Source organism: Pagrus major, chromosome 5, assembly GCF_040436345.1.
Source record: "Pagrus major chromosome 5, Pma_NU_1.0".
NCBI lineage: Eukaryota > Metazoa > Chordata > Actinopteri > Spariformes > Sparidae > Pagrus > Pagrus major.
This window is the reverse complement of record NC_133219.1, coordinates 30,578,515-30,605,119: the sequence shown is the minus strand read 5'-3', so window position 1 is coordinate 30,605,119 and position 26,605 is coordinate 30,578,515. Positions and strand designations below refer to the sequence as shown.

The 26,605-nt window shown below is 44.0% G+C and overlaps 3 protein-coding genes across 4 annotated transcripts; 2 read left to right on the top strand and 1 right to left on the bottom strand.

Annotated features, from left to right (window-relative positions):
* Positions 1-1,971: 1,971 nt before the first annotated feature.
* Positions 1,972-6,818, bottom strand: fahd2a (fumarylacetoacetate hydrolase domain containing 2A). Of its 2 annotated transcripts, none has more exons than XM_073466369.1 (8): positions 6,732-6,818; positions 5,365-5,630; positions 4,640-4,856; positions 3,458-3,517; positions 3,214-3,376; positions 3,014-3,122; positions 2,341-2,428; positions 1,972-2,121 (listed from the first exon to the last, which is right to left on the bottom strand). In XM_073466369.1, the coding sequence occupies exons 2-8, from the start codon at positions 5,628-5,630 to the stop codon at positions 2,059-2,061; spliced, it is 966 nt and encodes a 321-aa protein (XP_073322470.1). In that variant the 5' UTR covers positions 6,732-6,818; the 3' UTR covers positions 1,972-2,058. The 2 variants fall into 2 exon arrangements, with proteins under 2 accessions (XP_073322470.1, XP_073322469.1); XM_073466368.1 differs by lacking the exon at positions 6,732-6,818 and adding an exon at positions 6,280-6,724.
* Positions 6,819-7,422: 604 nt separating this feature from the next.
* Positions 7,423-13,405, top strand: LOC140996312 (putative aminopeptidase W07G4.4). Its single transcript, XM_073466669.1, has 16 exons — positions 7,423-7,498; positions 8,253-8,294; positions 8,408-8,498; positions 8,874-9,022; positions 9,124-9,232; positions 9,926-10,053; positions 10,149-10,248; positions 10,459-10,534; positions 10,643-10,728; positions 11,257-11,361; positions 11,692-11,767; positions 11,888-12,006; positions 12,106-12,189; positions 12,318-12,375; positions 12,584-12,765; positions 12,860-13,405. The coding sequence occupies exons 1-16, from the start codon at positions 7,488-7,490 to the stop codon at positions 12,995-12,997; spliced, it is 1,554 nt and encodes a 517-aa protein (XP_073322770.1). The 5' UTR covers positions 7,423-7,487; the 3' UTR covers positions 12,998-13,405.
* A 998-nt stretch (positions 13,406-14,403) lies between these two features.
* LOC140995950 (proliferating cell nuclear antigen) lies at positions 14,404-18,353 on the top strand. The gene is made up of 6 exons (XM_073466126.1): positions 14,404-14,822; positions 15,958-16,055; positions 16,170-16,237; positions 16,332-16,526; positions 17,579-17,702; positions 17,805-18,353. The coding sequence occupies exons 1-6, from the start codon at positions 14,602-14,604 to the stop codon at positions 17,879-17,881; spliced, it is 783 nt and encodes a 260-aa protein (XP_073322227.1). The 5' UTR covers positions 14,404-14,601; the 3' UTR covers positions 17,882-18,353.
* Positions 18,354-26,605: the final 8,252 nt, after the last annotated feature.

Below are 26,605 nucleotides of genomic sequence, written 5' to 3'. Positions count from 1 at the left end.
CTTTTTTCTTGGCAGGCACTTATATTATGGAGTTTACAGTAAGGACTCAATGTGATTATTTTCTTTTTTACCCGACCATAAAGCGAAGCTGCAGTTGATCAGCTCTCATTGACCGTGAAACTCTACTGCCACCCAGTGTTGAACTGAATGTACTGTTACAGCCTCAGTACATTGTATTTAATTATTTATTAGTTTGATAGTACGTGTAAGCATTGTTAAATCTAATATCTGTAAATACACAACCGATGCAGTGTACCTTGATGTACACTATTCTCCCAGAAGGCATTGCATCAAGGAAATGGAAATGCTGCTCACAGCTTGAACTAGGATGACCCTCAGTAGAGCGCTTACCTCGACTAAGGCCCACCAATCCCCCTTCAATCAAATCTATTCCAATATCAAAATTGATAATCCTGTATCACTCTAAATTTTAAACCACCCATAACTGCATCACCAGACAGACAAACGAACACAGGCTTAACATAACCTCCTTGGCAGAGGTGAAAGAAGTACATTGATTTTGTGTATACTAAATGCAAAAAGAGTTTGCTATGAAGATTTATCCATACTACAGACTGTATACAATTACTATGTTGTATGGTATTGGGACACAGCATACACAAGATCATGTTTAACTAAAACTATACAATAAATCCTCCTCCATGAAGATTATAATGGTCAGTCTGTTGACACTGTTTTCAGAGGTCTTGATTCATCTGTATTGTCATTTTGGAGAATGTAGTTTGTAGTGCTGGTGAAGTGTGGAGCATTATACTGAGAAGGGTTTCTTATATTTTGTCACCATGTCTGTGTCAGTGAGACCAGACTAAATATTGGAAACACCTCTGATTATATCACAGCAGCACCACAAACTACATCCTCCAAAATGACCACACAGGTGAATCAACACCTCTATAAAACAATAAAAACAGAACATTATAACCTTCATGAAGGGATGATATATTGCAGGACTGTTGCATCAGCTCGCTAAAATCAGGTTTATTGTTTATATAATATGCCAGAAAACACATATTTTGCAAAACAATATCCCCGTCTGAAAACTCTGCTACACTCTGAGGGGTGAAGTGATTGCATTTTGTATGATGCAAATTATTTCAGTAATTTCTTTGACTTTATCCGTCTTGACTCTGTCTTCACATTTAGAAACATTTCTCATTATATGAACTTTTGGGGCGACTGGAGCTAAGGTTGTGGAGCTGGTCATTAATTGTAGCATTGGTGGTTAATTGATAGAAGTGTCCTAGAGCAAGACAGATATTGAATCTAATCATTTCAAACATTATTTAGTTACATAATGGTTGATTAAAGTATCAGGTACAGCAAGTCACCTCATCACATTAGTCAGGGGATATCTCTAAAACTGCCTGTCAGTGGGGGGAAAAAAACTATTTAAGTGATTTAAGCAAAAAAGAAAATGATGCAAGTAAGTACATGCATCAAAACAAGGATCGAAGTTTAATTATAAAGAATTTTCTCCCAGGCAATGTAAGAGACACATTTTGATGCGCTAATATTTTCTAAATTAATTCACTTTTTTCTATTAGTGGAAATCTGCTTACTTTTTTATGAGAAAGTGGCTCCAAGTTAGTAGAAAAATAATCAATTTGTCATCCCGGATGTTCAGCATAATTAGGAATACTTTATATATTTTTTTACGTATAAAAAAAAAAAAGTCAGGGGGTTCACAGTTTCTACAGCAGGAGTGGGTGGCTGCTGATGGAGGGTATTTTTACATCCAGTGATGACAATGCCTCAATAGCCCGGGTCGAGCTGTAGAACACCACGTTGAGTCATGTAATTATACCGTGTTGTGTAGTAAAAATATCATGTTTGCCCTCCTCAGTTACTGTAGTATCATGCACAAAACCTTCATTACGAAACACAGTTCTGGCTGGTTTTCACACATTCTATTTAAAACCAAAGAACATTTAAACTTTTTGAAAATAGTAATTCATTGTGTGAAGCAGTGGATCTGTTTATTTAACAGCTGATACTCCTTCATGTATAGTTCCTGTTTCCAGCAGGTTTTTTCCAGGTTTAGACGACTTTGTTAATAATTGAGCCCAACTTGTCGATCTGACACTCCACCACATCTCCTTTCTGGAAAAGAAAACAGTTAAACATTTAGTTAAAAAAATACAACTTTAACTTCACCCTCACTATCTATTAAAATAATCTGTTACAGTTTACACAGCCCCTTTAACTCTCTAACATAGCATACGCAGGTCATATGCAGCCATTGAGTTTAATAATCACGATAGAGTGAAAGTAAAAAGTTCATGTGCGGCTAATTTTTATCAGTTACTCTCATGACTTCACCTTGAGAAAGACGGGAGGGTTTCTGAACACACCCACACCTGGAGGAGTGCCCGTCAGGAACACATCACCTGGAGTCAATGTCACAAACCTGACAGGAGGAAAAACACACAGTGGAGGACCAGAGTCAGTTACAGGAAAGAGCATGTGCATCAAATGTAACATGACTTGCTATCAACTGTAGAAAATGAGGAACTTTTCGTCATGGTCATGCAATGTCATCTTTATCAAACCGATAACTTCCACTAATGGTCGTAGTGTTTATACAGATCCTGTGAAAGGTAGTGTGGGTGGCCATTATTACAGAACAACACAGGCTTCGTCAGGCAAATGACAGAGAGGCTTTTCTGTCCAATAATTTCAAATCAGATCAGAGAACGCTCCAGTTGGTCAGGGTGCTTAAGGGCAAAAGGCTGCCGGCCACAGCGGATAAGTCTTATTTGGAGCATGTCATTTCAGCTGCGAGTCTGTGATGAACTGAGGCCATTTGCCCGCAGAGTGCTCCTTCTGTGGATTCATTTCAGACACGATTTGATTTGCATAATTTCTCAAACAGAAACTCTGCACTCTCAGCTTGATTTACTGAAGGAGAAAAAGTGTGAAGCTGAATCACACTATATCTCTGTAAAGCAAAGACAACATCATCGTGAGAGGAAAACTTTCAGAGTGAACTTACTTTGACACCCAGGCGACCAGCGCCTCCGTCTTGAAGATCATCTGATCAGTGTTGCTGCTCTGGACTGCTTCTCCATTAACCAGGCAGCGGACACCCAGGTTGTGAGGATCTGGGGAATTAATGATACAGGAGGTCAACACATGTAATCCATCAAAAAAAATTGTCTTTAGCTGTTGGTCTCTCTTTCTGTGGTGTCTCACCTTTCACAGCGTCTGTGGTAACTAATGCAGGGCCCAGAGGACAGAAGCTGTCAAACGTTTTTCCCAGCAGCCACTGCTTCCCGTTGCGCTTCATCTGCCAGTCGCGTGCGCTGACGTCATTGGCCACAGTGAACCCGGCCACGTAGGAGAGAGCGTCTTCCTCCTGAACAACAAAAGTCAGAAGAGATGCCTCACCAAACCATCAAAGTATGGTGACCCTCAGTGGTTATGGCGTGATGCTCACCTTGATGTGTTTTCCTCTTCGGCCAATCACAAAGGCCAGCTCCACCTCCCAGTCTACCTCCTTAACAGAAAAGATGAAGCACATTGAGCATCAAGAAGCACCAAAAGCTATTCTCAATCTACACACTAATTCTACGTGTTGGAGTTTTAGAGTGAGTGTTTTCACTTAAAATGCTTCATTTTTCAGTGTGCTGTTGATCCACACAATGAAATGTTGTTGAGAGAAGTGTTTGGAGTTCAAAGTCCAGAGGAAGCTAAAAAGTGCTGAATCTGTTGAGACTGAGGTGATGTTTAATTGACATTCAGCACCATACAAATTGTATTATTTATGTTAGTATAAAAAAAGTACTGTATGTTGATTTACTGTCATTCAACAGTATACTATAAAAAGACAATGATGTATATACACACGCTGTACACATTTAATATATATACAAAGTTGTGGGGCTCTTGAAAACATGAAGAGACACAGAATTTGATTGTGTCTTTTTAATTATAACATCCTAGGAAAAAAAAACATTTAAATAATCTTCAAGTGGAAGTGAAGTGATTGGATGTTGGCATGAATTAATTTATTTCAGGAATTTATTCTGAATAAAAATTTGTCTCAACTCTTATTTCAAGACAAAACGTAAAAAAGTGCTCAGGAGACGCTCATCCCTCCTCTGGTTAGTATTAAAATCTACACTAAATTTTTTTTTTCTTCCCTCAGGATCAAGTCTTTCAAAATCTTCCACAAGTTAACTTTATTTGCCCAGAAACTGTGATGCACAGTTACTCATTTAGTTCACTCTCTTGTTGTGATAAACTCGGTGTACAAAATCTTGGGATTACTTTTGATCACAGCCTAAAATTTGAGCTCAGTGTGAAAAATGTAGATGCCTACTTCAACATTAAAAGAAAAAGTCATCCATTTTCTTTTAATATATTACACCTCAACTACTGCACTTCCTTGTTCAACTGTGTCTGCAAATCTTTACCTCGACTGCCAAAGTTAAAACAAACAAATAAGTTAGCTGGTTGTAGCTTCTTTCTGTTGTCTCCTTGTCACGTGTAGGATTGATTTTAAAATGTCACTCCTGACAAAGAAGAGACTCGATTAGACCTAAAATATTTGTTGTGCCCTCTTGACCACTTGGAGGGGCCTCAGATCTTCTTTACCCCTTTTTTTCCCTGCTCTCACCTGGCTCTCTTCGGGCAGAATGATGTCATCATATGGCCCGGTGATGGCACTGGGGAATTTGCTGAAGATGATCGGCTCTTTGGGGATCGGGGCGTTCTGCTCCAGGCAGTGGTCCCGGTAGTTCATACCCACACACACCACCTTCTCTGGGGCTAACACAGGAGACAGCAGCTGGATGTCTGATCGCTCCAGCACACACTGACCGGAAGACAAGGCTCTGAGGGAGAGGAGGACGACGAGTCAGCAAGAACATGATGATTTGAGAGGAGGTTTTTTGAAGAGGATGATGATGTAGGTACAAGATGATGTGGAGGAAGATAAAGTTATAAGAACAAATAGGATGTAGGAAGATTATTTAAACAAGTCCATTTAGGAAGATGCCGTTTCACCAACACAAACAAGATGATGATGACAAAGATTGTAAAGTTTTATGATGAGCTGTGATGATAATTTACACAAGGGTGAAAGATGTAAATTATTCAGGGAGGCTGTTGATTGAGGAGATGACATTTATTGAGAAAAACACGCTTATTTGAGGAAATTATGGAAACCGTGCGTTTGATTTATTCAGAGGATGTTGAGGATAATGACGGCAAGGATTTGAGAGTACGAAAAGCATAATTATGAAAGAAGACGACGGGGATTTAACAGCTCATGTACAGTCAAAACAAAGATATTTGGTCATTATATGTCTGAATGTAGGAAGGCTTTTGTGTGTTTGATACCTCTGTGCACACTCCAGGCCCTTGTCTCCCAGCTCCAGCAGCTCCCTCATTGTCGAGGGCATGGAGGGGTCAAACGCCTTCAGATCCACCACGCCGAGCCCCTCGCCTTGCTCCACTCCCACTCTAATGCTCCCACCGTCACCATGATGACGAAACTGCACCAGACGCATCGCTGCACCACTCAAGCCTCGCCGCTGTGGGTTTGTTGTTCGCTTTTGACAAAATAAACTCCTGAAGATGCAAAAGGAGCGAAGGGGAAGTCTCATCTGTAGAGGACAAAAGCAGTGATGTGAGGAGAAAATATGACAGGTGACAGAGAAGCAGAAGGTAAACAGAAATCAAACAGAAAATTAGATTTATGTCTTTGATGGCATCTTGAAGACTTTTTGTCCTTTTTTTCACCCCTTCATCGCTTTATTGTGAAATCCTTCAAGCCAAGAGACACAAAAACAATATATAACAGCATCTACACTCAAATCAAGACCTCCATGTTTTATTCCATATATAAATTAGTCGATCAGATGTCAAAACAGTGCAAAGTTCCCATTACACTTAACAGTAACAGCTTCAGATAACATGTTCTGTCCAACTGAAGTCAAAACTGTATGAAATTTTAAAATCAAATAATAAAAAAAGGAGCAAAGCAGCAAATCCTCACATTTGAGATGCTAAACAAGAGGAAGTTTGGTACTTTTCCTTGATGAATAAGTCATCGATTATCAAAAAATGTCAGTAATGACAGTTCTGTTGACATATCAATTTATTGACTCATTCATCACTGCCCCTGCTGTGAAATTACATGACCTTTCCATGTCTTTATATAACACGTTAAGCTTTCTTTGTACAGAAGCAGATTCAAACTTCAGTCTGATCAAAATGACAGTCTGAACAAAATTAATAAGATGTGAACCGCACCCAAACCAGTATGTCGAGAGAAGCAGTCCAGGTGTGGGTCTCAGTTTGGCAGGTAACTCCTAAAATGGCACGCAACAACTCCTCTGAACACAAATACCAATAAGCAGTACTTGGGACTAATCCACGCCTAAGATATTCAAGTTCTCCTTTCCTTTACGACCCAAAGTTTGTAGATCCAGTATCTAACTACACAAACATGGCAAAAAACAGTTATTACTCTGTGCAAATAATGCACTGTGCAAAAATGACTTTCATGAAACTACCAGCAAACTACTCTCATCTCTCTCATGACACGTAGGTCACTGCTCCCCAACACTGAAATTATGTCTTCATGTCTGCATCAGCGCACTTGTTATTTCCTGCTCTCACGTGCTAACAGCTGTGAATCATACCCACGATGAGAAAAGAGACAAGCGTGGGCACAGCTGCAGCAGTGGGTGACTCCTGCCTACCTGCAGCTCAATCTGTAGCTTTGCAGATTATCTTCGCTAAAACGCCATTTCAAGAGGGAATATGACAACGTAATTTGCTGCTGTATAACCAGGGCAGCTGTCTCATACTTCCTGCCCTTTGTACTCTGTGGTTTAAATACATTTACCTCTCCGGTTGTCCACAGAAAACACTAATTTAACTACTTCCGGTTAGTGTTTGTAGTTCAGAGGTCAGTTCTGTCAAGTGTTAGCTAACTTGCGAGCGCGAAGATAACGACAGAGGCTAGCCATGATTTTTATGATATGATATCAAGAAATAATTGCTATATCGGCCATATATTTATCTAAATGCTGCTTTTAGCGTAAGCTGAATCAGTTCTAGAAACTACAACTCCCTAGTTCATCCGTGAATGCGCCTTAGGGTGCAGTGGGAATGTAGCAACTTCAGCGTATTGACACGTTAGCTAGCTAGCGATACGATTATTTCAATTTAATGCCTAACCAGGTCCTTGTAGACTCTTTAACTACTTCAACTGGAACAACAAAGTAATTACTTAATGTTTCAACCAAATAACATCCAAAGCTCTTGAATGAGTATGAGAAAAATGGCATTTTACGACTCGAGTTGTCGTATTTACGAGCTACAGGAACCCTGCGAAGGCAGCACGAGTGCAACTTATTAGATCATGTGATCAACCGGAGGAGTGAAGGGAAGGACCCGCTGTCGGCTATCAGCTGTCTCTTTCGCCCTGAAGACACTGGAGAAGGAGGACCAAAATGTGCACCAGGTGAGATTATCAGTTTTATTTTACCTGCCTGGTTTGCCTTCCGGTGTAACGGGTTTCTCACGTGCAGCTTTGTGCCGCGTGCTCTTTCAGCGCGTCAGGATCAGTGGAGGAGACTCACAAAAGGTTTCACTAAGCAGGCTATTTCCCCCTAGAGCTGTATAACTGATTGGGTTAAGTAGGCTTAGGTAATCTATTTGCGATAGTTGGCCAAATGTTTAATTTCTGTATTAACGCACATGTGAAAGTAGAAGAATCTGATCCTCTCATGTTGCAACAGGAGCTTGATCTTTGCAGGATACAGTTTCCACTAACAGGGTCCACACAGTCAGTTTTGCATGGATCTCACTTTCATTCTTACTATACTTGAATTCTTGTCAGGTGTCATATGATGCCAGGAATGTCTGACAAGTGCTAAAATCTGACTTGTTAACAGACGTGTAACATGATCATCCACTGTGAATTGCAGTGATTGCTTCCTGGAAAAAGATCACTCTGTACAAAGTTTAGATTTCAATGCAATAAACCTGTAACACTCTTTTAACAGCTGAATTTAAAGCAGATCTCAAAGGTCTTGCAGGTTTCCACACTTTGACCCACTTTGTTATCATTAGCCTGCATTATAAAAGCTGACATAAGGTCTAATTGCGCCACTCTGTCTGAAATGTCTTTGCTTCACCGTGTCAGACAATGCTGACTTTGCTTATACAAGAGGAAATAATAACTCTGGGTTTCCATTCTGGGTTTCTCTGTCCAGCGTCCAGCCTGTTGAATGGACCACCGACCTCAAGAATCAGAAGTGAGTATTAAGAGAAATGCGGTGCTTCCTCTTTAGCTACCAGGGTGTTTGTAAATTATTTTGTGTACCTGAACAAACGGCTGTGTTTAATGATGGTATTGTCTTGTTTGTAGTTTTGATGGCCTCGTGTTGGTGACCCAGAGCCATGACACGCTGACGCCTGAGCTTGAGCATCTGAAAGCACCACTGCAGGACTACAGCTCTGTAAGTTTCAACCTCACAAACCTGTGAAATAATGAATGCTCTCACCTGATCTTTCTTTGTCTCGTTAACACCCAGACTACATGTACACAAATGCAAAAACTCAGATTACTGCAGGTCATCAGGAGTAAGACCGTGTGTTTATCATGTAGGACAGGAAAAGAGAAAAGGAAAAGGAAATAGAATTGAGGAGTAATTGTGGTTTTAACATATCATTCTTCAAATCCCTTCTTCAAATCCCTCAAATCTTTTTGCATCGGTGCCCTTTCTTTGTGAAAATTAGCACATTTTGCAGTAAATGCAGGTGATCTCCAACAAGATCTGGTGCAACGTGTTTTCTAATGAAATGTGTTATTTTCATCATCTCTCTCCCTCTAGGTTGACAGTGGTCTGGGGGAGGAGGTGGTGATCCTGAGGGTCCCCGGTCTCCCTGGTAACCGCCTGGTGTTTGCCTCCACCGGCCCGGTAAACCGTGACTATGATGATATCAGACGCTTCAGCGATGCGGCGGCCAACGGCATCAAACGGTCAGTGGACGGCAGCTGATTTTATTCACCCTGTAGTTTCTCACATTTCTGGTTTACCTCGACGTTTCTCTGCTGTCTCACTCCTCTTTGTCTCTTTTCAGGGCGTTGAAAGCCGGCATGCAACGCCCCCTGCTGGTCTGCCCTCCACACAAGGACTATAAGAACAGCACCATGGTGGCTGCCCTCGGGGCCCTTCAGGCTCTCTACATGGTGAGAAAACACCGTAATTCATTCTCAGGTCAACGGCTACAAACAGACTCTGTTCACACTATTAAAGTTTAGTTTATGTGTCATGTGAGGTACGACTCTGTTCATACACTGCAAAAACAAGTCATATATGGATATGTTTGAAAGATGTGTGCATTGGCCAGTCTAATGAAGAAAAAATGGTAATGGTTGCATTATGGGAAATGTAGGATCAAGTCTTTTTGGAGCCAAAAAGTCAGGATATTCTCGCTTCTGCTGCATATATTTTCAGCCGTTCTTTTCAAATCCACATGGAATTGAAAGAGACACTATTTAAAGTCAAGTTGAAATGAATTTTTTTTTTTAACCCTTTTAAGATCACATACCTGATCATATTGTGCACCTGTTGAAAAATGTGTGCAAAAAAGATACAAAAAATCTATTTCTTTGTATGCTTACAAGAAAATCTTACCGTGTTTTCATCCTGCAAAACTAAATATGACATTTACTCACGTAGGCTTGAACCTCAGGGTGTTTGCTATGCCCAACATTATGGAGTCCAGTTGAAGCTCAGACTTGAGACAAATATCCACCACTGTCTATGTAGGTGTCTGCTATAATTCTAGTTGTGAACTGTCTATCTTAGCTGTAACTGCGTGTATCTAGATAGCAAAAATTCACTCACTTGTTTCTATTTCTATTTTTCCCCCACGAAAGCCCCTGGAGGTGAGGGAGGCGAACATTAAACCCACCGACTATAAGGCCTGTGTTCTGGGGCTGTGGACACCACAGCAGGCGGAGGGAAAGAGACTGGTGGAGCTGGCTGACGCCCTGGAGAGTGGGAGGTGGGTCGAATGCTTCACCTCATTTCCAGCTAGAGATGTCTCGTGTTCTGATGTTCACTTGTTCAACCAGCTGTCCTGTTTCCCCTTCTCATCAGACTGGCATGTCGGGACATTGGAGGCTCAGACCCGGAACGTATGGCTGCGCCCCGTGTGGCTGAGTACGTCCAGGAGCTCTTCAAGGACAGCCCTGTGCAGGTAGCGAGAAATGTTGTATCGTGTGTGCAACAGAATCACAGGATCCTCTGTTTTTATTTTTAGCCATCTAGTATTCCTCATTAGAAAATGTGTAGAAAAAATTTCAGCCACAGTCCGGGACAATTGCGTGGGTGTTAGGTTCTTCAGTGACATTTATTGCCACTTTTTCTGGCCCCAAACATAAGAACATGTGCATTCATTTACCTTTAGGTCGAAGTGGTGAGTGATGTGAAGGTTCTGGAGAAAGAGTATCCCTGTCTGGCTGCGGTCAACCGCTGTGCAAACAGTAGGAGAACATATTTTGTTTTGTCACACGACTCTCACAGATTTTCACAACCGTCAGTTTTTTTTAAAAGATGTCTGCATACTTAGTTACAGTTTCCTCCTCATACAGGTGTACCTCGTCACCAGGCCAGAGTTATCAGGCTGCAGTACTGTGGAGAAGGACCTATCCAAAAGACACTCATGTTGGTGGGAAAGGTGAGCAGAAAAGTCTTCCAAAGACAGAGAATGTCAGCATGACAGCTGTAGGACATCTAAAATGTTTTAGTTGAAATAAAATGTTTTAGTTGATTTGATTGTTTCAGAGCATTATGAAAACTGCATCACATTTCACAAACAGATACACTTGCATAACTTATGTAAAGCTGCATTCATTGGTGATGAATCCGATGATCCAATAATCAGTCGGAAAGTGAAACTTTCTTACAACATTCAATGTTTCCAGCTTATTCAATGTGCAGATTTTATGCATTTGTTTTGCATGATAGTAAATTAAATATCTTTTGGGTTTCTGTAGGACAATCAAGACATTTAAAGAAGTCGCCTCTGGATGTGGGACTTTTAATAAAGCAAATAATTAGATTATGAAAATAATTGTTGGCTGCAACAGTCCTTTTAAGTTTATCAAACTGAAATTTAAGGAAGGAACGTTAGGTTTAACTGGTTAGATGTTGGCCTCAAATTTGCGTGTATTGTATCTGCTTAATAAATAGTTGTTGTTTCTAGGGCATCACCTACGACACTGGTGGAGCAGACATCAAGGCTGGTGGCTTCATGGCTGGGATGCACAGGGACAAGTGTGGAGCTGCTGCTGTGGCTGGCTTCTTCCAGGTGAATGACCCTCCAACTCTGCACCTGAATAATAAACGCTTAGGGAGCTTTTTACTGCATGTCGACACGTCAGGACTTTGATGAAGCATTTGGCAATTTTGGACAAGGATGCAGGTGTACTGGATGCAAAGCAATGAATATTATTCAGAGTAGTCCTCCATGCAGGCACTTATTTAGTCATCAGAGGAAAATAAAGACTGGACATATACTCTGATTTATGTTCTTGGAACTTCCCAAAAGTTAGAAATTTTAACCTGGCTCGTTGAACTTTTTGCATTTGTTTTAAGTTTTCATAACTGTTCCCTATCTAACCGTCCTCCTGCTCTGTAGATTGTGGCCAAGCTGAAGCCAAAACATTTGAAGGTTGTCGGCTCCATGGCCATGGTGAGGAACAGTGTCGGTGCAGGTCGGTGTAATTCACTTTGTTCTTTTCTTACATGTTCCTGTTTACATTTCTCTCAGTGTGATCTGTGTTATAGCAACTCCTCTCAAGCAACTGTGTGTATGTGTGTGTGTGTTTTGTCAGACTGCTATGTGGCCGATGAGCTGGTGGTTTCCCGTGCGGGTCGCAGAGTGAGAGTGGGAAACACAGACGCTGAGGGACGTATGGTGATGGTCGACCTGCTATGTGAGATGAAGGAGAAGGTCACAACATCTTTATAAATGCTTATTTTACTAATTTGTTCATCCTAAGCACTTTTCTGCATGTCTATCCTCTCTCATACTGATCACCTGTGTCTGCAGGCAGTCCGTGAGATTTCTCCTCAGCTGTTTACTATCGCCACTCTGACCGGTCATGCGATCAGAGCCATGGGACCGAACTACTCTGTGAGTACTGCTGAAACACAGACAACACAGCCACTTACTGAGAGATGCTAAACATTAAAAATTCAAATAACCCACTGCTGTAGGAATATTCGTTTGTACTGAGTTTAGTCCTGAATTTCTCGTTGTAGATCATCATGGATAATGGACCGGCCCATCGCAACAAAAATGCTGCTCAATGGCAGAAAGGTGAGAAAATTCTTTGGATAATTTGGCTGTTTATTTTGTTTAAATGTGGTCAGTTTTTATGATATAATTAGTATAAAGACAGCAGTGAGACAACAGATACTGATTCATTGTGCTCTTGGGTTTAATCCCTTAGTTAGTGGTTCAGTGCTTCAGAAAGCTTTACTTCCCTCCATCACTAACTAACACGTGTTCTTCCTCTTTCATGCAGCTGGAGAGGTGTTGGGCGATGTGTTCGAGGTGTCCACCATCAGACGAGAGGACTACGAGTTCCACAAGGGCAAGTCTGAGTACGAGGATATTCTGCAGTGTAACAACCTGCCGTCCTCAGCTACACCTCGAGGACATCAGACCCCTGCAGCCTTCCTCATCATGGCCTCAGGCCTCGAAAAGGTGCTCACACACCGTCAGAATGAGTAATTATTTATGAAAAATACAATAAAGAAGAAGTGCAGTGATTGACATGTTACTTTTATTTCCAATGCAGCATGGTGTGGATTCTGACAAGCCTCTGCCGTACTCCCACATTGACATCGCTGGGTCCAGTGGTCCTTTCCCCGGTGTCCCAACAGGAGCTCCCATCCTTGCCATGGCAACCAACTACGTCCTGCCTGATGGTCTCTAAACAGATACCTCCAGTACAAAAAGATTACAATCTCCAAACTCCATCCTAACACACAATTGTGACCGTCCAAATATAAATGAAATCCCTGTCACAACACATAATGCAAATTGTGTTTTTTGTTCCACGTCTGACATTCCTTAACACCTCAGAGTGGTTTTCAGAAACAATGTTCTTTACTCTCTTTTATAAAATCTTGTGAGATCAATCCGCGCCAAGTGTCAAAAGACCCTGTTCGAAAGTGGCCTGAATCAATATATACTCAGGGGTTTAACAGCAGTATAAAAATACTATCCATTTTATATTTGTGTCTGTGTGTGTGCGACCAACCGGGACATGGTTGTGTGACATTATGTGTGAGTCAAACCAAGCACTCTACATTGATCAATAAAACAAAATTCAAATTCAAAACGTCAGTGTCTTCTTTCTGTACCAGAAACATGTAAGTTATCACAGGGAAAAGAAACAAGACTTGAATGTCACAGTTTTGACAGTGTTTTCGCAAGAAAAACATAGAGCGGGCATGTTGTATAATAAATGCGTGAGTCATGACTCTACAAGTATTACCATATACATATTTGCATATGTGTACACTTACATAAACTATGTATATGCAAGGTATTTTATTTTGTGCTGCTGTGATAGAGCGGACAAAACTATTAGCAGATGAAAAGGTTTGCATGACAAGTTGCTGTTTTGGATAGGGCAAACGAGTAGTTAGTCTGTGTAAAATGTATGATCCTAACAATATAATAGGTAATCTCCATTGATGTAAATTAAATGGTAAATGCTTCTCTATCCCCCTTTTTCTCAAATCACCCAAAAAATGTTTTGAAAAAGAAATAAGAAATTGTTTAATAAATGTCCTTTTCCAGTATCTGCTTTTTGAAACTTAGACATATAAATTAGATTCTTATAGTGTTTTTTAAATTATTATTATTATTATTATTATTATTAATTGCTTTAATTAATTATATTTCACGTTTTTAATCCACTGTATATTACTCTTTTGCCTATGTGTTGGCTTTCTGGGTATATTTTTAGATTTCTTATGAAGTTATCTATATAGCACTTTCAAAATAATATTTTTTCCTCCTTTAGTTTTTTAATATAAAAATTGTACAACAATAAATGGCAAATGATGCATCAGTTTTGGGCTCTTTAGAAAACGGAGCACACAATGTAAACAAAATGATATCTTACACAAGCACACTGTTATAAACACATAAATCACAGCAGAAGGAGCAGCACGGAGAGTTTATTGTACACAGTTTACGGCAGTGTCCTCTCCAATATGGCCGACATCACTCACCACGTTTTCCAGTCGCTGGGACGTCCGGACAAGGACACGGAAGTGACGTAAAGACGCCGAATCATTAAAACCTGACGTTAGCGCGCGCTTACAGCTCAAACCCTCCGCCTGCAGTGAGAGTGTGTCTGCGTGCCGGACCTCTGCTAGCTAACAACACAAAGCCTGAACTTCTTAGAGGAGTCTGTATCTCTCCTAACTCGCTGATATCTCAAACTGCAGCCTCCATTTCGACGGAGCAACGACAGAAAACTCTCTTCGTTTGAATCTGCGCAGACTTAAAACTACCACAGCCACCATGTTTGAGGCTCGTCTGGTCCAGGGCTCCATCCTGAAGAAGGTGCTGGAGGCTCTGAAGGATCTGATCACAGAAGCCTGCTGGGACGTCAGCTCGTCCGGCATCTCCCTCCAGAGCATGGACTCCTCTCACGTCTCGCTGGTGCAGCTCACCCTGCGGCACGATGGCTTCGACTCGTACCGCTGCGACAGAAACCTCGCCATGGGAGTCAACCTCAGCAGGTGGAGTAAACGCCACTCACAGATCGTGTATTATTTGACTCCGACGTGTTCAGTTGTTAGGTTGTTGGCTAGCACAAGAAATGAAGTGACTGCTGCGTGTTGTAGTTTGACAGGTCGAGTTACCAAAGTTTGGCGGCTGCTTAAATCGATGTAAAAAAAAACATGCGAGGTTTGGTTTGTCTGAGCGGGTTTAACGCACATAGCTAAGCGCCAACGTTACACACAGTCAGGCGGTCGTTTTTATTTTAGTGTCTTTTGTTAGCATGAGTTAATGGCCTGGGTCTCATATCTGCACATACAAAGAGGGTGGCCATCTTGGCGGTATTGCCCGGGCATGTCTCTGTGCTGGACTTGAAGGAAATGTATCCCTCTCAGAGTTAACTTCGTAATGTCGGCCTTCAAACGGAGCAGGCTGTACATTTGATATTCACAAGTAAGACCACCGTTTTTTATTTAATGGGCGAAGATCACATATGACGCAGCTACTTTTATAATTACGTCGCGACGTCAGTTGAGCGCCAAATTCTCCGCAGGGAGGGTTGGCGGGAATTGTTGTCGAACCCGGCAAATTCCACTTCCGTTTCCGGTTTCTTCTCTTTTGTAACTCTGGATGAATGTAGTTACCAAGCTGTGATGTGATTTTTTTACAGTTTGTTTAACTTTAATACACACAGATGTTTTTATATTTACTTACACCTGCAGAAACATTTAGTTTAAGTCTTTCTTTTGTAAGTAAAACTACCTCAGATTTCATAAATGGTGATAATTAAACATTTATTATTAATGTATAGACACATTAAGCCTACATTTAAGGCTGCACCTCAACGCTAAATCCAAAGTGACATAATTTGCATTTCATTGACACCTAAATTGAATCCAACTCAATTTTTAATTATAACGACGACGATTAACAGGAAAGTAGTTCATACTCACACTTGAAGATTTTATTTCTTATGTCCCTACAAGACCATTTCATTCATTTCAGACAATTCATTCATAATTACATTTAGAAACGTAAAGGTGTAATATTTTTCTTTACAGGCATTACTCATGTCTTTTTTTTTATTATTTGACACTACAAAGTGTGCTGCATGGACAAGTTTTCACTTTTTCCCTTCCTGTCATTCCCATACAGTATGTCAAAGATCCTGAAGTGCGCAGGAAATGAAGACATCATCACCCTCAGAGCAGAAGACAACGCAGACACACTCGCCCTTGTGTTTGAGACACTCAGTAAGTTCTTCACTGTAGTTTGTGGAAGTAAAAGTGGCAAGATGATCTACTTCACACATGCTGTTTAGCCCTTTGTCTTAAGCATTGTTGTCTTGTTTATCTCTTCACTTACAGATCAGGAGAAGGTGTCAGATTATGAGATGAAATTGATGGACCTGGATGTGGAGCAGCTGGGTATTCCAGTAAGTAATCTCTGGCCTGTCCTTGTGTTTTGTGTCAAACGTACTTTTTCGTGCACACTGTTCCTGACCCCTGTCCGTCTGTTGTCCTTTCCAGGAGCAGGAGTACAGCTGTGTGGTGAAGATGCCCTCTGGGGAGTTTGCCCGTATCTGCCGTGACCTGTCCCAGATCGGTGACGCCGTCATGATCTCCTGCGCCAAGGACGGAGTCAAGTTCTCCGCCACTGGAGAGCTGGGCACAGGAAACGTCAAGCTGTCCCAGACCAGCAACGTAGACAAAGAGGATGAGGCAGTGAGTATTAATGATGGATTGAGTTAAAATCTGATTTGGGTAACAGTGGAACCACACGATAAAGCTGGCCAATATCAGTAGTAAATAAACAAGAAGCTACAGAACAGAAATGCCATTATGTTTAATAATGGTGTTGCCATTACATAGTTTGTCCACCAGAGTGCACTGGCGAGGATATAAAGGGAATAATTGCCAAAATAAAGAGAGTGAATGATGGAAGAAAATGAAACAAGACAGCAAAATAGAATAGAAAAATTAAGTAGAAATAATAATCATAATAATGAAAGACTGTATGCACTGTTCAAATTTCACAAAAATCATGTGACCAAGAGTTCACAGTGACTTGATTACTTTGTTTTTTGGAAACCAAAAATGTCTTATTTCCATTATTAAGCCTGAATAATTCAAACAAAAAAGAATTTGTTCAAATTATTTATTGCTGAATTAATGTTTGTTCCCAGAAGCAACTATTAAAAGCTGAAACAATTATTCGATTGATGGGAAAATTGTCATTATTATTATTATTATTATTATTATTATTATTATTATTATCTATATTTTGAATCCACATTACCTCCCAGTGTTTGCTAGTTTTACTGGGGTCCACACAAAGCAACAATAAAAAGGCACATAATCGTATTATCAATCAGACAAGAAAATGCATTATAAGACAGTTACTTAAAAGGGTCAGAAGATATGTGAAATAACTCCGTAAGAGGCCATAAATGGCAGTAACCTGTACTGCAGTCAAAAACAAAAATGGTCAGACACAGCACCAATAAATAAATCAGACTGAACAAAGATCTGGTTTTGATCCATTTGATGTTGGTCAGATCCAAATTTCATGAGAAGAACCTTTTTTAAAGAACCGTTCTTGTCATCCAAATTGTTTGTAGTCCGACACAACAAGCTACTTGAAGCCTTCACGTTGGTCTGCACAAACATAATTAAATTAATTGTTAATGCTGCAGTCCTTTTTATTTTAACTGTTCTGATGGCATATCTTGTGTGTATCTAATGTTTGACGATTCCCTTTTACTCCCTGTCTTTAGGTTACCATTGAGATGAATGAACCCGTCCAGCTGATCTTTGCCCTCAACTACCTGAACTTCTTCACCAAGGCCACGCCACTGTCAAAGACAGTCACTCTCAGCATGTCCGCTGACATCCCCCTCGGTAAGAACAGCTGTCATTTTTAAAAGTGAAGTCTTTATTTGGATTCTTAATGTTTTTACAGACATTGTGACCCTAACTTGACTTTTTTTTTTCTTCCTACAGTGGTGGAGTACAAGATTGCTGATATGGGACACGTCAAATACTACTTGGCACCCAAGATCGATGAAGAAGCTTCCTAAGTTGTTTCTAACAGCCCAAAAAGGAAGAATAGAGAAAAGCAGGCGACTGGGACTTGTCCTGAGTGATTGGAGGGCTGAAGTGATCTCACGATGATCACTGAGGTCTCTGAAGTCCGCCTGTCTAATGAGATCCACAGCAGGAGGTGTTGTGTCAACTTTGATTCAGTCAGCCGTATGAATGATGCCATCTGTGTGATGTGACAACGCTTCACTGGCTCTGAAGTGGAGTTCAGAGCTGCTGGCTGTGGTCCAAATAGCCCCAGTGTTAATTTCAGCACTTGTTCGCTCCACTTTGGTGTCTCTCTCTCTCTATTTTTGCCCATTTTGGGAAAGCAGGTTTCAAATATCCCATTCCTTCTTGTAGATAACACATTTGTAAATACTTCCTATGGTGTCGCGGTGTCAGCCAACCCCAAATGTTTTTGTATTCATTGATTCAGTCCAAAATAAATGATCCAAGTTGTTTCCAATATCCTTTTGTGTTTGTGACATATGTGGACTAAAGCTGCACTTAAATTGAAAGAAGACACTCACAGGTCTTCAAAGTGTTTAAAGTTAAACTTACTTTTAATAGTGAATCCGTAAGATCTTTCTGCTCTATTAGACTTTGATCACACATAAAACCAGTAGCCAAGCTAATGATCACCCTTACACTGGAGCTCATATACTTACCTCCTGCACTGAATCCTCTTGGGGAACAGCCTTATTTTAGATTAATATTATTCCCTTTGTACTTGGCTTGTGCTCTTGTATAGAAGGCAATCTTAAAAAGACTCATATACCACCAGGAAAACATTTGTGGAGGTGAATGTACATGTGTGTAACTGCAGTAAACCCCACTGCCACCACTTGTTGATTTAAACATGATATATGATGCAACTTTGTCAGTTTACACTGACATATATTTTGCATCTTCAGGCAGCTCTGTCAAGTTTTCACACAAGTCAGACATACAGTTACACATGGCACATGTTCATAAAAGCACATCAAACAGTTATGACCATGAAACCACAATATCCTTAGATTAATATCTTATTTAGCAGCACACTGACATGTCAAACTGTCCCAAGGCAGGGCCTCAATGAGTTATTCATAGGAATCCATGTGAGATGTTTAGAGCTGAGATGTCTCAGGTCGAACTGCTAAAACTTCATACACATCATAAGGTTATACAATGTTGAGCAGCACTGGTTCGATCTGTAACAGTACACTGTATGTTGTGAAAATATATCTTTAATGTGAAATATTAACCTGTACAGTAAAGTATTTCCCTCTAAATGTAGTGGAGTAGAAAGGTGAAAGAGTAAATCAAGTATAAGTACCTCAGGATTGTAGTTAAGTAGAGTAGAGGAGTAGATCTACTTAGTTACTGTCCACCTCTTGTGAATGGCTTGAGATCCTTTCTTAGGACATACCAGTGACCAGAAGGAGCCACTAGGCGGTGCACTTTTACTAAGTTTCTGTTGGAGAGGAAGATCACAGTCACCTGATTGGTCACGTTTGTGAAATCATTTATTCTGAAGAAATGTACTCAACTTCAACTTATTTTTCATTGGTCAGTTTTCCTGGATGAAAAGGATGAAGAGTTTAACAGAATGAGAGTATGAATTTTCCTCTCCACGATGGAAAGCTCAGTTACTCAACATTGTATTGATAATCTGTTTATACCTAATGCTGCATGACCGTCAGCCAGAATCAAGGACGTGTCCTCTGCTTCATTGTCTCATTGTATTACAGTTACTCAACCAAATCACAGGGATTTTGACATAGTGCTCTGAACAGAGTTTGTTGGAGTCTGGCAGCTTCTCATGCAGCTCAGTGAGCAAACATGCAGTCAGAAATACCTGAGAGACCATCAGTCAGTCAGTCTCTCTGTCTGACTGACTGTCTGTCTGTGGTTGGCTGATGTTCACTGTTTCAGTGCAGTTGGTCATGTAGGCTACAGTCAGACAGTTTAATCCCCACAAAGCTTTAATCTGACTGGCAGTCACATCTGGCCCTTGTCTAAACTGAATCACTGTACAGAGCAGAGTTTACAATGACATAATGTGACAAGGAAGTTAAATTTAGCAACTTATTCTTTGGTTTGTCTGCTGAATAGTTTGACTTTGGCAAATAGATGAGAAGGTTGATAAATATGAAGCTAATGGCTACAACCGGTTAGCTTAGTTAATTTTAGATAATAGACTGGAAATTTACATTTACAGACTCTTTATGCTAGGATAAGCTAACTGGTTGCTGCTGCAGCTTCATACATGATGCTGTAACTAGCACTCGCGTTTGAGACTGACATCAATCTTCTCATCTATTTGATTAAGACTCAGCCAGAAAGAGAATAAATATACTTCACAAAATGTCAAACTTTTTAGCACACCTTCATCCATCCATCTTTCTATTTCTTCTGCTCCCATAAAGAGGCATTTTCTCATTTTCCGTGCCACCACTATAAAATACGACTTTGCTCTTACCTGCCCTGGTTGAATAAGGAATAAAAGCAGCCTGAGGTAGAGACAGTGGAGCATAGACGGAGCAGATTATAACATCACAGTAGATTGCCTGCCAGTGTAATCCCAGACTCCTCTGGAATATCAAAATTCATCTGCTGAAAGGCCTGGACCCTAATGAACTTGCACCCATGTGGTTGGAAAAGAGGATTGTATTTTGTGCATTTATTTATCACCAAATATACATGATGTTGTATTTCATTATTCCTTATATCTATATTTCAGTTTGAGTCGTCTAAATCCATACCAGCTATCAGCGGCTTTCTACTTTGGACTGAAATGTTCTTGAACTCTCGAGGGAAGCTGTACTCCCTGAAGAAACACACTCCTCGATGTCAGGTCAGGTATTTAATGACAACGATGAAGGAGCCCTGCAGCAATACACAGAATAGCAACATAAGCTAAAACAAATAGCTAATTAATATGTGATACTGTGTAGCAAAGGTAACAGTATGAGCTTAACCAAGCTTGATAGTAATGAAAATAAAATACTAAGACTTACAGGAATATGAACAGAGATGAACCTCCAACCACCATAGCAGGAACATAATAAACAGATACTCACAAAATGGCCGACTACTAACTGAGCCAGTGTAGCACTAATAAGATACTGCTCCCTAGTGGCCAGGAGTACTCCTCATCCCCCCCAGTCCGTAAAGCTATGAACAGGAATAGGTTAACGGACTCAGTCACTTATCCAATGACCAGTCTCAGGCTCGTAGCGCCTGGGCGGCCTCCTCGTGCGGCCCGGCTGCACGAGCAGGGGCAGCGATGGTGGGGACTGTGACACCGTAGGAGACGCCTGCGGGGTGACATCTGCAGGAACGGGGTCACCTCGGGTCCCGAGGCCAGGGGATGTCTCATCAGGGGACGCCAGCGGGGAGGTGTCCAAAGCGGTGTCGCAGGGTCCATCCAATATCCGTGGGACGACCCCCTGGGGCATAACAGGTCCAGGGTGGACAGGCACGGACTGGTGTTCCAGGGCCAGCGGCAGCGGCAACGGCGCAGCTGGCTGCTGTCGGGTGTACGAGGAGGCTGGCGTGTAGCCGCGGAGGAATCGCCGGTTGCGCAGAGTCAGGCGCCCCGACCCGTCGACCTTAATCCGATACTGATCATGACTCAGCGACTCCACCACCACGCCCGACCTGTCCCACTTGCGAGGGCTCGGGCCTTGCTGATTCTGGAGGAACACCCTCTCACCAAGCGCCAACGGGCGGAGAGGCCTTGAATGAGCTCTCAAAGACTCCGTGGTGCGGGACATCCGGGTCCGAAGGGCATCTTCCTTCGCCGCCCATGCTTGGCGCCAGAGCGGTCGGACATGCGGGTTTGAGAACTTCTCGAGTCTGTTGATGAAGGATAATGAATCTCGAAGAGGTCGACCAAAGATGATCTGCGCTGGTGAGAGGTTGCAGTCGGGGTCAGGCGTATTTCGCAACCGCAACATGGCACGCAGGAAACGGTCATTATCAAGACAGCCTGTCGGGCCAGTGTTGGACATCAGGAGGCGCTTAGCAGCCTTCACTGCAACTTCCGCCCTTCCATTCGACTGTGGGAAGCCAACAGAGGACATGCGATGCTTGATGTGCCACAGGTGGAGGAAGTCCTCTGTATGGCTTGCCTTGAACTCCGGGCCACCGTCGCTTGAAAGTTCCTCCGGTACGCCAAAGGTGGCGAAGAACGTGCGCAGGTGGCGAACCAGGCCAGCCGAGCCTCCCAGATCGGTGCCCGCTGTAGAGCTCAGGACCTCTACCCAGCCTGAGAGTCGGTCTCCAACAACCAGGTAGTGCCGGCCCCCGTAGTCGAAGAAGTCAGCAAACACCGCCTCGAATGGGGTCGACGGTGGCGAGGATGGTAGGGGGGGTGTGGCTGCCTGTGATGGAGCATTGCGGTTACAGTCTGCACATCCGTGCCTGGTGGCTTGGATGTCCTTCGACATCCCGGGCCAGTAGACTATGGCGCGAGCCTGCTGCTCCATCGTAGAAATCCCTTGGTGGGCGGCATGAAGGTGGCGAAGGACCCTTTCACGCAGCGATGGAGGAACCACAACACGGTCGCGGAATAGTAGGACGCCATCCTGCGCGTAGACGGACTCGCATACCGGTGACAGACCCATCAGAGCAGGGTCGTTCGCGTCGATCCCGCCCCCGTGCTCAATCAGGTGCAGAAGGTGGCCAAGACATGCATCAGCCGACGTCTCTTGTGCGAGAAGGGACCACGAGATAGCCCCAAGGTCCTGCGCATCATCACGGATGGAAGCCATAAGTGCTGACTCTACGGCGTCGGGCACGCTTGGTGATCCCAGAGAGAGGCCATTCGCCGAGCCTGAGGGGGAGGGATGTCTTGAAGTCGCGTCAGCGGCATGGTTACTCTTGCCGGGCAGGTGCACGATGTCAAAGCGCCATGGGAGGGTACGCTGCTTAAGTCTGAACAGGCGTGAGTTTGTTATCTCATCCAGCGTACGGTCGCCGAAAATCTTCACCAGAGGCTTATGGTCAGTGACTATGACGAGGTTGTCACATCCCTGTGTGAAGTACCGAGTCTGCTCCAGGCCCCAGGCCACGGCCAGGGCCTCTCCCTCGATGGCCGCATAGCGTTGCTCTGCCGAGGACAGGAAACGTGAACCTGCAAGGGTGATCCTCCATCCACCCGTGCAGCAGTCTGGCACCCCAGAGGTGCATCCACAATGTTGTTGGAGTAGGAAGTAACCAATGCCGCGCCTGGACCAGTCAGGGCGGAGGCAGGTGCGTCTCTGCATGTCGTAGATCTCCACGCCCTCACGGATGGCTTCAACTATGGCTAGTTTGGACGTCCGAAAGGCTTCCTCCAGGTCAGGGGACCACGAGAATTTACAGCGTGGGCTCAGGAACGGCTTGAATGGTGCCATCGTGTCGCGCAACTGGGCGTAGTTGGCCACCTGGTTGACAAGGCCGAACCAGCTTCTGACATCCGTCGTAGAGTCCGGGGTGGGGAAGTCACGGATGGCGTCCAAGTACTTCGGGAGTGGTTCGATGGTAGTGTCTGATACCCGGAAACCAGCAAAATCGACGCACCTCTCCGCGAACTGAAACTTATCCGGGTTTAACACGATGCCCGACCGGCCAACACATGCCAGAAGGTCGATGGTCCTCCACCAGTGTTGCTCCAGGTCAGAGTCATAGTGGATAGTGTCATCCACACAACGTTCCTTACACTCAAAGTCCGAGAGGATGGCATCAAAACGGCGGTTGTAGCCATCACCCGACGATAGGAAACCTTGCGGAGCCCTGGTGTAGCGCCAGCGGCCGAAGGGCGTGATAAAGGTGGTCAGATGACGATCCGATTCGCGGAGAGGCACACTGTGATAGCCGTTCCAGGCGTCCGTGACGGTTTTCCAGGTGTCCTTTGGGATGCGACGTGCGAGGTGGAATGGGGACTCGGTGGCAAAAGTCTCACGTAGGCAGAACTTGTTGAGAGGTGAGAGGTCCACAGTCCTACGGGGGGAACCATCGTGCTTTCGAGTGACTACCATACGATGGCACCATGTCACCGGTTCACCATACGGGACACGTTCGATGACACCAAGGGCTTCATCCCGGAGGAGGTCGTCATAGACTCTCTGCTGCCAGTGCAGAGGCACGGTGGCCGCGGTGTGGCATGCTTTGGGTGTGGCTCCAGAGTCCACATGTATTTCAATGGGAGGCCCATCCATGCATGGCAAAGCTCGATGAGGGCAAGTGTTGAATGTAGATGAAGCATATCTCTCAAGTAGCCAATCCCTCATCTGGCCATTGTTCTCTGGAGTGCAAGGGAATGGTAATGTCACTGGGCGAAGCGGGGGGACTGCACGCAGGGGACATGAGCACTGGGCGTCATGGAGATCCTTCGGGTACTTACAGCCGCTGTTGGTGGACCTTGTAGCATTGACAGACGAGGGCTTGTTTGTTGAGTCAGGAGCGCCAGGGCCGTGCTCGTCTCTGGGTCCTCCTGCGCTGTTACTCGACGGGAAGTCCTTAGGCAAGAGGCCGAGGTCGAGCAATGACTCATAGGAAAGGTACATGGCACGGACCGAGCTGCTCACGTAGACCATGGAGCGGCAGGATTTCACGCCACCGCTGCAGGGAGCTGTAGAGAGCCTAGCAAAGAACGCTCCTTCAACTGCTATGGGGGAGCGGTTGGCGGCTGACAGGCTGAGTTTCACTGGACACAGGTCATCGTGCGAGAACCCACAGGCAAGGAACTCCTCCAGAGACCAAAGGTCAGACTGCGCCCCGGTGTCTGCAATGGCAGATATGTTCGCCTCGTGGTCCGGGCCCCGGGTGTTGGGTCGGCTTCCCGGTCCAACAGGCTCGTCGATCGAGATGGTGATCGACACACGGGGGTGGTCCCTCAGCTTGGCCCGCCTCCATCCTCCCTTAGAGAAAATGTGGTGCTCGAGCCTGACGGGTGTGGGTTTGTTGACATTGCTGAGTGTCGTTTGAGTACGGCATCGACGATGACTCCTGTAGTGTGGGCCAGGGCGGGCTCCAGATTGGACTGAAGAAATCTGGGAGATCGGCTCTGACTCAATGGCGGCCTGTTGACTGTCAGTCGATGGCTGTTCCCGCCTCTTTCGTCTGCGGGTTCTGTAGCAGTCGATACAAACTTGGTGAGGCTTGGTATTCCATCCACGAGGCCCCTCCGTGAAGACCTTAAAGGTGCTCTTGCAGTCTGGGCACGAGGCTCGCTTAGCCTTGTCTGCAGGGGCTTGGGTCGGGGCGGGGCTGGTTTGTGGATTTTTCTTCAGGCGCTGGAATGACGACATGGCTGATAGGGTGGACGACGGGAGCGCATTGCGGGCCATTTCTTTGTTTTCAACGAGTGCGACCACCTCGTTCACTGGTTTTGTCAGGATGTCAGGCGTCCCCAGTATGTCGCGGCGTATGTCCGAGTCATAAATCCCGTTGATCAAAACGTCACGGATGATGTGGTCGGTGTAGTCTACATCCTTGCCACACTCGCATACCGCCTTGTAGGCGCAGGTCTCTGCTTTACCCCGCACCCTGGCGGTGAAGGCGCGGAATGCTTCGTCGCGTTCCTGGTGTAACTGAAGCAGCTCGGTGCGCAGGACACATGTAGCGACTGGAATGACTGCTAGTGAACGCATGGCAGCGATCAAATCCGGCAAGGTCCCAGAAGTGGCGTTGGGGTTAGCTTTCAATAGGTTATCTCCGAGTGTAGGCCCAGCGCACTGAAACAACTGGAAAGGGGCCTGGGCCGCTCCTATGCCTGAGCCGGTGCAAAAGACCTCCCAGCGACGGATGAACACGTTCCATTCCTCTATCGATACGCCAACATCAACTTTAGGTCGATCGAGCTTCGGGCCTTGAGGAGCTGGGGCTTGGGCCAGCGCAGCCATGACAGGCGGTGGGTTCTGATGGGCAAGTCCATGATTTGTCAACACAGCAATGGCGAGTGCTTCAGACACGTCACCGGTGTTGAACGTGCAGTTGGGAACAGAGCACTGAATGATCACCATGGCTCCTTCATGAAGAAACACACTCCTCGATGTCAGGTCAGGTATTTAATGACAACGATGAAGGAGCCCTGCAGCAATACACAGAATAGCAACATAAGCTAAAACAAATAGCTAATTAATATGTGATACTGTGTAGCAAAGGTAACAGTATGAGCTTAACCAAGCTTGATAGTAATGAAAATAAAATACTAAGACTTACAGGAATATGAACAGAGATGAACCTCCAACCACCATAGCAGGAACATAATAAACAGATACTCACAAAATGGCCGACTACTAACTGAGCCAGTGTAGCACTAATAAGATACTGCTCCCTAGTGGCCAGGAGTACTCCTCACTGTTAACACCTGAGGCAAAGAGAACTGCCCCTCGGGCTTCCTGCAAGATGGCGGACGGGTCGGATGCTTAGCTTTTAGCTGGATCAGGCAGAAACGCTGAGAGCGGGACTTGCTAGCATTGGTAGAGATATATGTACAAAAATATTAAGAAGACACTGAAGGAGAGGCGTGAAGACCTACAACAACGTGCGGGACGCAGTGGAGGACATGAAAGCAAGGGGATTGACTCAGCACAAGTGAAGACTTGGGGCTTGTGGAGGAGTGGACCCGGGCGTGGGGATGGCAACCAGCAGGACGCGGTGGGTCCAGGCAGGATGTGGCAGCACAGCGGGCAAAGGAAAAGTTGCAAGGATATCAGAGGAGACCCGACAACTGACGCCCCGATAGT